Genomic DNA, 12,614 nt, shown 5'->3' with positions numbered 1-12,614 from the left:
TATTATTTGAGGGAATACTAATACCAATGTTTTTAATCATAGGCATATGAGGGGCAAGAGAAGAAAAAGTCTTAGCCTCATATTATTTCTTCTTTTACACTTTAATCGGTTCTGTGTTTATGTTATTAGGAATATTTGTCTTATATAGTAATACAGGGACGACAGATTATCAAACATTGTGTGGACTTCGACTTAATGGCGAAACCCAAAAATGAGTGTTTATGGGCTTTTTTGTAAGTTTAGCTATTAAAATACCTAAGATCCCATTTCATATTTGACTACCTCAAGCTCATGTTGAAGCTCCATGTGCTGGTTCAGTAATGTTAGCTGGAGTTTTATTAAAAATAGGGGGATATGGTTTTATAAGATTTTCCTGACCAATATTACCTGAGGCTTCAGAATACTTTGCCCCTTTAATATTAACATTAAGCTTGCTTGCTGTGATTTATGGAAGTTTAACAACTTGCAGACAAGTAGACTTTAAAAGGCTAATTGCTTATTCCTCAGTTGCCCATATGGGCTTAGTTACTTTAGGGATATTTACACACACAATTCAAGGGCTAGTTGCAGCAATTTTTTTAATGTTAGCTCACGGTCTTGTAAGTTCTTCATTATTTATAATTGTAACTCTTTTATACGAACGGCATCATACTCGTCTTATTAAATACTATCGTGGTATGACAATTACAATGCCAATTTTTGCCACAATAATGTTGTTAATGACTTTAGCTAATATAGCAGTACCTTTAAGTTGTAATTTTGTGGGAGAGTTTTTATCGTTATTAGCCGCATTTGAATATAGTATTATAGTTGGTGTATTAGCCTCTCTAGGTATGGTTTTAGGTGCAGCATATTCTCTTTATTTATATAATAGGGTGTGTTTTGGTAATCCATCTAATTACATTATCTTTTCTAGAGATGTAAATAGACGAGAATTTTATACTCTGCTGCCATTAGTGGCATTAACAATTTTAATGGGAATATATCCTTCTGCCATAATAGACACAGTAAAAGGTACTATTATATTCCAAGAAAGCCACACATGATAAAGTGTGGTAGACCGGTGGAAGTAGCTTAGTCGGTAAAGCGTGGGTTTGTGGGACCTAAGACCGAGAGTTCAATTCTCTTCTTTCACCCGCTCCCATCGTCTAGTGGTCAGGACATTTGGTTTTCAACTAAAAAACAGGGGTTCAATTCTCCTTGGGAGTACAGTGGAAGGGTTATTTTATATATTTGCATTAGGTGTTATAATATCTGAGATAATGGTAATCTCAGCACTTAATCCAATACATTCAGTGTTTTGGTTAATAGTAGTATTTTTGGGCGCTTCAGCCCTGTTTATTTTATTAGGTATTGACTTTATAGCATTAATATTTTTAATCGTTTATGTGGGAGCAATTGCGATATTATTTTTGTTTGTAATTATGATGCTAAATCTTACTGACCTTGAGGGGGGCGGGGATATGTCAAATTATATTCCAATTGGCTCTGGAATAGGAGTTCTTTTATTATTTGAAGTTTTAATTATGGGAAGAGAAGCCACTGCATATAATTATCGAGACATAGATCACGAATGCTTAAAAGGAGGAGTTGACGCATGAGATGCCTCTATAGAAATAATAAAATCCTCAAATATAGAAGTCTTAGGGCGAATTTTATACACAGATTATTATTATTTATTTATCATAGCAAGCTTTATATTATTAGTAGCAATGATAGGAGCTATAGTTTTAACTCATGAGTTAGGAGCAGAGTTAAAAAGACAAGATCTTTTCACACAAACAAGTCGATCATTATGGCAATAATCGCACTAAACGCTATAGTGGTTTATAGCCACAATACCCCCTCTGATTAAGAAAACCAAATGAGCGCGGAATTTTATGGTATTTTCATAGCGTTGTGCCTTAGCATAGTCATATCTGTTGCTATCTCCGGCGCCTCTTATATTTTAGGAGTTAAACAACCGGATATTGAAAAAGTATCTGTTTATGAATGCGGCTTTGACCCATTCGAATCATCTCGAATCCCATTTTCTGTAAGATTTTTCTTAATTGGTATTTTATTTTTAATTTTTGACCTCGAAATATCATTTCTTTTCCCCTGAAGTGTTGTTTATAACCAAATTTCTTTATTTGGTTAAGTATTGCGAGAAAGCGAGGAGCGGTCGAGGCTCTTTCTTCGATCGTTTCAAAATAATTCCTTAGATCAGGGCCAACATAGGTAGCTGTCTGTTACGCAGTTAGTGAAGAGTAAACAGCCACCGAGTCTACCTTGAAAAAATCGTAGAGACCGCAGCCTTTCGGTCCGCTTTCGGCAGCTGCTTACGGTTTTCGGCACAACGCTTTCTTTCATTCATTCATTTGAAGACGAGGCAAAGCCTGTAGCCCGTCGCTCCTGCGGAACGGTAACACATCCCTTGTTCGAAAATCCTTTAAAGAAATTAAGGATGGCCTTTCCTATAATCAATAAATCAATAACTCATATCTAGGTCATCGCGATATAGCTTTATAAGGTTGGACCTCGTACATCTCCTCTGATCGTTCTGGAACGGAATGGGTTAATTGGGTGGGATGGATGGGTAGCGACGGTGAAGAGAGTTGGAATAACGAAACTTGGATTTCCGTACACTGTAAAATACAATATATAACCCAATCAATAAAAGACTGCTAATAGCCTACTGACGAATGCCCAGTCTAAGTTTCGCAGTCTATCTAATACCTTGTATAAACAGGACGGCCTTCAGCATGAGCTGGCTTCACGTTTATAGGCATAGACAATAACCTCTTAGAGACGTTCCTGCCGTAGGAGAATGCTAAAGAAGTAACAAACCATTTCCTCATTAGGTGAATAAATGCCATAAATGGTCAGAGTTGTACGTTTCTCTTTCGCCCCTTCTGCATCCGGTGCGCACACACGGAAACCATCACCTGACTGTTTGAGTCCACAATCGCTGTCACCGTTGATCGCTTGTGTATCGTTGCCCGCATCCTATCATGAAGTCTTGTTTCATTTCTATTATGGCTGGAATCGTATGTCTCGCTACTTCGTCGTCTGCTGCACCAATGGAAAACGAAGAAAAAGGACCAACGCCTTTGGTACAATAGCGTCGAACTCTGTCGATGGCAGCTAGACTTTGCTTGTATAATCAGATGCTTTTGGCAGGAAATCGTCGAGTCGATCGCCGCACCACTAACCGTATCGCAAATCGTCAACGAACTCATCGAACCATTCGTCCAGCGTAAGAAACCTGTGTAGAACACGTAGAGGCGTATAGGGCGTCACCACTAGATATGGAATCGAATTAAGACTTTTCCTTCACCTGACTTTCTTTTAGCAAACCCGTTTCTGCCTGACCCTGACACGGTTCTTCTGATCGACATGCACGCGCAAATCGACGATCCGACGGCTGGAGACGTCGTGCGTGATCTGAGCGGAAACGGAAACCACGCCCTGGTGTACGGCGATCCCCAATTCATACGTCACGACACCGGATGCATGAATGCGATTCAATTTGCCGAAGCCGACAAACTCGTCGTCGCTCATTCGCCATCGCTAGACATCACGCAACAAATCACTATAGAAGCGTGGATTCAGACGAATACTGACATGGGATACCTCTTGCTGAAAAAGGGATCGTACGGCTTTCCCAAGTTTCTTGCCAGCCAGGTCGTCTTCTCGTATTTTCATCTTCAAAAGTTGAACAATTATCCCTATTTCGCTGTCACCCAGCCCGAGGCGACGGACGGCAAGTGGCACTACTTTGCCGCGACCTACGACGGAAAAGTCATTCGTTACTATCTCGACGGCGAACTCTCGAAGGAATTAGTTCAAGTAGATTACATTCGATCTTCAGCTAATGGCGTCGTTATCGGACACTCAGAGGGATGGCACGCACACGATCGAATCAATTTTGCCGGAAAATTCTCCTCTCTTCGCGTTTCGAACCGCGCTCGAAGTCCCGACGAAATTCGACATTCGGCCGACATTGGAAACGCTTTGCTCCACGGCATCGGCTGTTCTGTTTAAAATCAGCCAGAGTCGGCATGCAGGCCGACTTCCGGGGCGGACTCTTTTGGAGCGCGTAAATGTTTGTTGTGATTCACTATGTGCACGCACACTTGTCTTGATTCGCGTTCTTCGCAGTAAAAAAAGAGAGAGATGTTGATCATCTTAAGCAAATCTGGGTTCAGGCCGCCTAAATCAATTAATGGTTAGCCTTACCTTTTTCGCGTTTATGAGTACTTAAAAATGCGCAACCTAAAAAGAAAACAACTAATGAACACGAGACAAGGAGCGCGAAGAGGGAAGACATTGACATGGTAATTCTTTTGACGTACTGGCTGCCGCAGGGCTAGTTCTCTTTCGAAACGGAGACCCTCATCCTGAAACAGTAAAAGATATTAATTAGAAAAACAGCGTATTCATGAAGATTTTAGAACAGATAAAACGAAATTTTTGAAAGAGAGGTGATGCAACGATAAATTTTCTATTAGTCTGTAAAGACCCACTCCCGTGGCATCAGGTAGCTACAAAAAGTAAAAGAATGGGAGAAAGTTCGCTACGAAAATACTGTAGAAACGAATGACGTTAATTAAGGTTCGTATGCAGAGCTACAGACATCCCTACGAATCTAGGCTACGATCGCTTAGGGATGATTAGTCCCTTCAGATAATTAGAACTATTTCCATTTGGAGACACGCGTGAATGTCTCCATTATTTCTCTGCACCAGTAAGACCATTCTCGTCAATAACGATTATGAGGACCTTTTCGTCATTTCTTTCGCGGCTTTTTGTCAGCGCACAAACAAACACGTACTTCCCCCTTTAGTCAAATAACACTTACGGTACATGAGTTATCATCACTGAACTGACCTCTGCATCCAGCACTTGAAAAATTGTGACATGAATGACGACCATTCGTGAGTTTTCGTTATCCATACACTCAGTATTTGCTCCAGCGTATTCAATGTTGCTGCTGGCACTTCTTCCCCTGACAGATAGGGGAGGTGGTAAAAGGTGCGTTCATTGGAGTCGCGAATGACATCAGAAAGACCGACAGAAGGCTTCTTGTTAATTATATTGGCTCCTAAGCCTGCTCGAAAGAAATATATTAGCAAAATCCAACTACTGCAGAAGTTATACCAATAATGAAGTCATTTCCGTTCTGAGTATCTCTTGACATGTAGCTCCACCCAACTGATGTGTGGAGCTCCCAATAGATGTCATTCCACTTCAAGCTAATGCCAAGTTTTTACGCAAGCAACAACTTCCAAACGTACAAATGCACGTACCTACGTGGTATCTCATAGCCAGGAGACTTCGAATTCCGTGGAGGAATGCCAATTAACAAGCCAATGTGTGGAAGGAGGGCGACCTGATTCTATCTTATTCCAAAGGAAAATGTATTCCAACGGGAAGACTTTCCTCTGGAGCGAGCCACACGTTCTAATTCCTTACATCTGTGACAACTTTGACTTTTCAGACTGCTTTCCTTTCGCTTTGCTATAGGAGCAGTGCAACTGACAGCTGGCGGACAAAAACGAAACGCTGAAAAAGGTGTACAGTGTGGCCCTTTCGCAGGGCTTTTCGGCAGTGCAGCGTGCGCTAAGCCGCCTCCTGTACTACTCGCGTCTACTCTCGTCCGTGTCTGTTAGTACCAGACCTTCTCCCGAATCATCCCGTGATTCGGGAGAAGATCTGGTACCGAGGCTACGTGTCTGTGTGTGTATGAATGTAAATGTAACTTCGTCCATGCATTCTAATTTGACAAATGCGCCTTTTAGTTCCGCCTACGTCTGTTTGGCTTGAACGACGATGGGGTCATGAAGCAGCAGTTTATAGATAAGGTGATTTATGTATGGATGGAACGGTCCAGGCTACTTGTCAAAGAAAGATATTTTGGTTATGACTCGCGGAGCAAGTGTTGGTCTAACCCTAACCCTTGGTTTAATTAATAAGTAATTTTCTGTTTTGCTTGCTGATTAAATCATACAGTAGACAAATGCTGCTCACGGCAACGTGGAACAGCTCGTATTTACTGCATGCCTCGTAGGAATCGAGCGTGCCCTACGATCTCCTGCACGGGAATTTCTAGAAAACCACATGCATGTGTAGCTTACAAAACTAAACGAAAAGGCGGGCACCAAATTTCAGAAAACGGCTAATTGGCACAATGACATGCATTCTAAATGAATGAGCATACAAACGTTTGAAAATGAAACCAGTGAAGAACGAAAGGAGGAAAGAAAAGAAACGTGGATTTACTTACGACGTCCATACAACTCTTCGTACTTCATTTTGATAGCCGTTCGCCCAACGCTAACCTGATGAAACCAGTGTAAAAGCTCTCCCACCTTTGGTGACTTTGCGACGTTCCACGAGTCGAGTACTTTGAACATACGAACAAAGTTGCCGCCCGCGTCAGAATTAAGTCGAATGTTTTCAAGATCCTCCGAGGTAATGAGATAAACACCGATTTCTTCCCATTTTGAGCCTTTGACAGCTGCACATGCTCTCATCAGGTCGGCCGAAACCGGCTCTTCGTCAGCTGGAAAAACACCTGAAAAACGGTTTGAAGCAAAAAAACAACGACTCAACTAAATTACTTTTAGATAGAGTCGGCGAATTACGGTCAACACGCGAAGACGCGCTCTAAAATTAAGAATAGAACGGTTTCCTGATTCTACTGGCACAGCTTTAGACCTCTGCTTGACTGTGTCCCTTAGACTTATGGTACTGTGTTTGTGGATGAGACATCGAACGCTGCAATATTCAAAAAATGAGAAGCTAAAGATACTCAATCATTGAGGAGATACCCTTAGACGAACGCGCTGTCCAATCCCAGCGACACCTGTGTGGCAATACGATACCGGTTCCGCCAAAGAGAGTGCTCGCTAAATCGAATAATCAGGAATAACATTCACTGGTTTCAACGTACCTCTTTTTTTCGCGTTCCATCCGCTATGACCAAATCTTTAACAGAACTATAGCTTCCTTCTGGTCGAGCCGAAAACAAGACATCGTCGAGCAATTCGTTATCCATCTTCTGGTCAACCTCGTGCGACGAATAAATGGCCGGATCTTCGTCGAGCCGCTGCAAATGAGCGCTGTCTAAGTAAAACCAGTTGAGAACGACACCAGGACTCCTTTCTTCGCAAACAGCAACGACCATCGCTTTAACTTGGCCAAGCAAATCTTTGGCAATGCCCTGACAGCGCGCAACTGCACCTGACCATCGCAAGACAACGTCAATGCAGCAAACGCCTTTCTTTACTCCCAATTCGACAAGACATTCGACGACCATAGGCCCGACAATTTTCACCAGCTTGACGCCGTCCTTCCAGAGTTCGTGCTTCGTTTTCTCAATGCGACTGCATCGAGATTGGAAGACAACAAACGACGAAGGCGATATGATGTCGACAGGACGATCGCACTCGTATCTCTGACCGCGGTAGACGTCGAACTTGGACTCAACCCAGGCGAGTCTAGGACGTGAATTCTGCAGAAGAGCCGGGATCTGAACCATTTCGAGAGCGTCATCGACAGGAAAGCAGAGATCGAGACAACGAAGAATATCGATTGCTTCGTCGGCTGTGACAGAAAACGAGGACGACATCATGTCCTCGAACCCCCTCAAAGCCAACTCGATGTCTTTCTTTGAAGTTCTGCCCAATTTTTCCGTCTGCACTGCAAACGGAAAGGAGGGCGGAGCCAGAAGCGGACCAATCACGTTGTGTCCCAGCCAGATAGGACGAAGGCAAATTCGATGACCAAGATTAACAATCTGCGTGCAAAGGAAAGGGTAATTGATACGCTGTAATACAGTTCAAAAATTCAATGTCTCTAATTTGTGGAGACTTCGAGATCAACGGGTGGGAATTACATAGCGAAATAAAAGACTATTGCTGAAGGGTGTTGCGATCACGATCTAATCTCAAAAACGCGTCTTTCTCAGTGGAACTTGGGAAAGAGAAAAAACAAAACGCGACAAGGAAGGCGGTGCTATAAAGGTTTATCCCGGGGTCTCACAAGAATAGTAATTAGGAAGGCAATAAGAAAGCTTCCTTCTATCGCAGCCACAGGCTCTGACTCCTTGATTTCTACTTTTAAAACGAACCCTCTTTACTACGTAGGCGTTTGCTGCCTGATCGAGTCAGCCACAACGGGAAGTCCAACGTGCACTACACTTAGAAACTCATCTACTCGTAGCTCTGCACCTAATTAACAGGGCCAAGCGAGAACGATCCGCGGAGTGCCTAAAACGTTTCAGCGGTACTCCATAGATGTGAGCACTCACTAGTCCAGAAGAGTCGAGATATTCAATGGATATCTTCTTCTCGTCGTCAGTCAAAGTGATGCCGATCTCCTGAGCGACCCACTTCTCATAACTTTGCGGCGTGAGGAAATAGCCCAAAGGAGACTTTCGCTCCTCGTCTGAAAGAGAGAGGTTTCTCTCGATCTCGTGGCACAGTTTGGGAACATCATGGGCTTCCTGCGGAAAACGATGTCAGAAAAATAAGCACCGCCCATGAAGGTAATTACCTCAAGAACTTGTTCCCGAAGGCTCTTCAGTTTTTCTCTGCAGTGATTCATCCGCGCTGAATTGCTCTTGCTGCAATCCAATTCAACTACGTGCGCAAATGTGAACGTGTCTCCGAATTCGTCCGTCAGAACGTCTACAACTTGTTGGAGCTGAAAGCCGGCCAACTGCTTATCGTTCTCCCTGCAGCCAATGACGTTGAAGACGAAGAAAACGCGAATTAGCGTCATCAGATGAGGCGCGATCGTTCGCATCGCGGCTTTGGCGAACGCACACCAATAACGTCCGCGATCGAGAAGATCCTTCGCGGATGTTACTTTTTCTCCGTCTTTGGAGCAGAGGAGAGGAATGAAGATCGTATTGGTCGGTGAGAAAAAGAGACCGTGCGCACTGTGGAAGGTCGTCTGGGCGCCGAAGTCCCAAGTCGTTCCTTTGCCCACGCCAGGAATTACTATGTTGTGAACTTGGACGCCGGCTGTTCGGTCTCCCGGTTTGATCGGAGGAAGATTAAGGCAAAGAAGCGAATTGACAAAGGTCGTTTTCCCCGCCATTTCCGGGCCAATCACGCAGATTTTGACCGTGTCGGGACGAACCCTTTCTTGCCGAAGAAGAACCGAGAATCTGGCCGCTTCCTAAGACACACAAGAAAGACTTGTTAGGAATAGAAATTGAAATCGACAAAAGGATGAGCGCTACGTAATGCTGTCGAAGAAGTTTCCTGATTTCACCGTTCCGCGCCAACTGATGGGGCGTCTTCCCGTCCTGAACGCCGCATTTACAAAAGCATCGAAAGAGAGAAAAAAGCGCCACCTTGTCTTTACATGACACGTCAACACCCTTCTCAATCAGAAGCTCCACTAAGGATTTGGGTGCACGAAAATTATCGGCAGCGTAATGTAAGGCATTCCGGTTCCACTGGAAAGATTTAAAGAGATGGATGGCAAGCGCACAAAAGGAATACTGGCTTACTTCGTCTCTGGCAGCAACATCAGCTCCCAGGCTAATTAGTTCTCGAATGGCGACGACAGAAAGAGAATGTCGACATGCGTGTAATAAAGGCGTTCGTCCATCCTATAAGCAACCGTGACTTGACAAAGAATAGTAGCAAGTAGTTAAAGGTACTTGAACGGCATTGATATTGATGCCTTTCTCTCTGACAAGATGCTCAAGAACGTCTTTGATGTCGTCTTTTGATTCTGAGTGAAAGGTGGCATAAAACAACTCTGTGTGTCCACTCTGTAAAGAGAAAAAATTGAGTATTGACGTTCTCCAAAGAGCGAGCAATAAACCCACGTCATAGTGTGCTTGGCAGTCAGCTCCTTTTTTACTAAGGTAGCGCACCTTTGACGAGCGATCAAATAAACTCCGGCACGCCCACATAAAAGGCGTTTCGCCAAACTAATTTTTAGAGACACTTACAATTAAAGCTGTGTCAAACGCAAATTTTTTACCTTGTTAACGCTGTTAACAGCAGCGTTGTGTTCCACGAGCCATTTAACTCCAAAAATGCTTCCACTTCTACAGGCGCAATGCAAAGGAGCTTCACTTTTCTTCTATCATTCAAACAGTTGTTTTATGTAAATCTTTTGGAGTGTGCAGAGATCTGATGAAAAAAACCTACAGAATCAATAGCGCTGACGCTCAGTCCTTTTTCATTGACAAGGTAATGAAGAGTCTCGTGGGCTTCTTCAGATGACTCGAATCGGTTTTTCGCTGCCTGGCACTATTGAACAAAATAATTTTTGCGGAGACTTGACGCCACCCACATATCTTAGTATTACCACAGAATCCTGCGGCAAACCGCAGCCGTGTTCTTCAAGAATGAGCAATTTTTTCATTCTATCTAGACTACTTGCACAGGCAAACCAATAGGGCGAATGTCCAGCCTAGAGATACTATCAGCACAACCCCAACAATCACATATGTGTACCCTATCTTTCACGTTGACATCAGCACCATGACTTATGAGCCATTTTACGCCGAAGATATTTCCTCGCTTGCAGGCGCAGTGAAGTGGGTACAGTTGCCTTCCCTGCATAGACTACTTCAAAAGGATTACTATACGTCATCATCGAAGCATACACTTGATGGCTCATTAATATTTTGATTTCGCTCGAAAACCAAGTAGCTGAGCCAGTCGTCCGCTTCCTCGGCTGTTTTGAACTCTCTTCCTGCGGCAAAATGAAGTGCTGAAAGGAAGTCGCACTTGTCGACCTGCCCGGATAAGGAACTTCACGATCGATCGAGCTCGCGTGCCGCGAATGAACGCGTTCTTCGCACCTGCTCGGGCCGAAATCCTTCTTCCGTTGACAGAAAACGCCGAAGCTCATCTTTCTTTTCTTGCCCGACGACGTCGATTAGTCGGTCAACCGCACGACGAGCGTATGATGTCATCTTTTGCAACGAGAGCGACTTCAAAAAGGCCCGAGCGTCTGCAGATTTCACTTATACCTGCGCCCTACAAGCGGCTTCGCGTCTTTTTCCGGAAAGAATGCGCGTGGGAAGGCAACGGTGCGTGCATGCGCATTACGTTTCTTTACCTTTTCAGACCTGGTCAGGCCGGTCAGACCGGACTTAGCCCAGCCCCTTTCGCACGCGATCCGGAAAAGGGTCACTCATAGAGCTTCGGGCAGGTAGAATGGGGAGAAGTCATATATTTTCGGGAAAGCACGAGTTGGTATAGGAACAGTATTATTTTCGCTCTCCTAGTCGATTGCAACACCACCGCGAATTAAGGCCGTTGCCCAAACAGAAAGTGATGCAAAGGCACGTGACGGAAATGAGACGACGTCATCTATGATATCGTTCGTACGTGACGGCGTAGTCCTTTTTCTATGGTGACGGTGTAGAGTAGGACCTCGGCTTTCGGACATTCTGCGATTTCGGACGCTCGCACAGCAAATCTAGCGAACCGATTCTGGCTTCCTATGGCGCATTTGAAAGCCCAATCCCTGCCAGGAAGATGTGCCAGAGCGCGAATCAATAGACCAAACCCTCATAATTTTATGAGAAGATTAGCGCGCACAGGTCAAATCCTCCGCTTTCGGACAGCAGTATCGCTTTCGGACACGTATGCGTAGCTCATTCAAATTTTAATGTTTCGCCTAGAATTTTTTTTCACAAAATCCTCTATCATAGAGCTTTCGAACGCAGTAAAGCTTTAGCCAAATGGTCTAGTCTATCGCATGCTAAAAATCGACGAATATACCGACATCGCACCTCGGTGTTCGGACACCAGTTATTCCGTTTGCAAAGCCCAAATCCGTTTCTAAAAGGACATTCTGAATTTTCTGTAAGGTATTTGAAACAATTTTCAAAAGCAGCTTAAAAAAGAGTAACATTGCTAAGCAATTGGGCTGTTTAGTGCATGAAAATGCATTTCTTGGGTTTGCTTTAGTAGCCATAAAACTAAATATAGCAACGAGATTACCCAAACTGGTACAGAAGCAAGCGGTGCGAAGAAAAAGTCACCCTTAAACTTCATATTATTGAAAAATTCTGTCACATACCAGTACAGGACGTTACGCAAAATGCAGTTTGTTCAAACTTTATCATAGTGTTTGGTATATTGCCAAGAGCTCAGGCTACGTCAAGCTGACCATCTGCGTTTATTAATTTATCTATTGCGTTCTAAGAATTTCAGTTTGAGTGCTCTTATATAAAGATCGAATTTCAGATTCTTGGTATCACACTCTGGCTGTGATATCTTCATGAATCTCGATGCTGCTAAAAATGTACTTGCTCTACTTATGGAAGTCAAGAGCACTCCAGAGACAGATACTGTAAAAAGGCGTACTTTTATGTAATGTTTCTGACGTTGCGATAAAAATCAGCACGACAAATGCATTTGGCGTAAAGTACTGTATGCGGCAGAATTTTTCATTAATACGAAGTTTTAGGGTGACTTTTTCTTCGCACCGCTTGCTTCTGTGCCAGTTTGGGTATTTCGTTGCTATATTTAGTTTTATGGCTACTAAAGCAAACCCAAGAAATGCATTTTCATGCACTAAACAGCCCAATTGCTTAGCAAAGTTACTCTTTTTTAAGCTGCTTTTGAAAATCGTTTCAAATACCT

The 12,614-nt window shown here is 43.5% G+C and overlaps 4 protein-coding genes across 5 annotated transcripts; 2 read left to right on the top strand and 2 right to left on the bottom strand.

Moving 5' to 3' along the window:
• Positions 1-1,208: 1,208 nt before the first annotated feature.
• LOC136184397 (NADH-ubiquinone oxidoreductase chain 6-like) lies at positions 1,209-1,869 on the top strand (the record flags this gene model as incomplete). The annotated part of the gene is given in 1 exon segment (XM_065971287.1): positions 1,209-1,869. A coding segment is annotated over 1 exon segment (597 nt), but the record flags the coding sequence as incomplete, so codon positions are not given.
• Positions 1,870-2,957: 1,088 nt separating this feature from the next.
• On the top strand, positions 2,958-4,148 carry LOC136185475 (uncharacterized). The gene is made up of 3 exons (XM_065972619.1): positions 2,958-3,095; positions 3,163-3,238; positions 3,335-4,148. The coding sequence occupies exons 1-3, from the start codon at positions 2,994-2,996 to the stop codon at positions 4,024-4,026; spliced, it is 870 nt and encodes a 289-aa protein (XP_065828691.1). The 5' UTR covers positions 2,958-2,993; the 3' UTR covers positions 4,027-4,148.
• LOC136185478 (uncharacterized) lies at positions 3,615-5,577 on the bottom strand. Of its 2 annotated transcripts, XR_010669540.1 has the most exons (8): positions 5,292-5,577; positions 5,143-5,237; positions 4,873-5,092; positions 4,765-4,822; positions 4,338-4,382; positions 4,222-4,257; positions 3,841-4,169; positions 3,615-3,770 (listed from the first exon to the last, which is right to left on the bottom strand). XR_010669540.1 is itself a non-coding variant. In XM_065972621.1 (6 exons), exons 2-6 carry the CDS (start codon positions 5,180-5,182, stop codon positions 4,243-4,245), a joined length of 378 nt encoding a protein of 125 aa, XP_065828693.1. In that variant the 5' UTR covers positions 5,183-5,237; positions 5,292-5,577; the 3' UTR covers positions 4,169-4,242. The 2 variants fall into 2 exon arrangements, 1 of the variants encoding a protein (XP_065828693.1); XM_065972621.1 differs by lacking the exon at positions 3,615-3,770 and having other exon boundaries at positions 4,169-4,257.
• Positions 5,578-6,041: 464 nt separating this feature from the next.
• LOC136185067 (death-associated protein kinase 1-like) lies at positions 6,042-11,053 on the bottom strand. Its single transcript, XM_065972116.1, has 19 exons — positions 10,991-11,053; positions 10,820-10,933; positions 10,622-10,753; positions 10,470-10,571; positions 10,321-10,425; positions 10,161-10,262; positions 9,991-10,092; positions 9,833-9,937; positions 9,662-9,775; positions 9,509-9,610; positions 9,350-9,454; positions 9,236-9,301; positions 8,542-9,171; positions 8,297-8,491; positions 6,938-7,783; positions 6,816-6,893; positions 6,703-6,762; positions 6,606-6,651; positions 6,042-6,559 (listed from the first exon to the last, which is right to left on the bottom strand). The coding sequence occupies exons 2-19, from the start codon at positions 10,931-10,933 to the stop codon at positions 6,261-6,263; spliced, it is 3,303 nt and encodes a 1,100-aa protein (XP_065828188.1). The 5' UTR covers positions 10,991-11,053; the 3' UTR covers positions 6,042-6,260.
• Between the last annotated feature and the right edge of the window lie 1,561 nt (positions 11,054-12,614).

The sequence above is a fragment of the Oscarella lobularis genome, chromosome 3 (assembly GCF_947507565.1).
Source record: "Oscarella lobularis chromosome 3, ooOscLobu1.1, whole genome shotgun sequence".
In the NCBI taxonomy this organism is placed as follows: domain Eukaryota; kingdom Metazoa; phylum Porifera; class Homoscleromorpha; order Homosclerophorida; family Oscarellidae; genus Oscarella; species Oscarella lobularis.
Note: the sequence above shows the minus strand (reverse complement) of the source record. Positions and strands in the feature narration are given on the sequence as shown.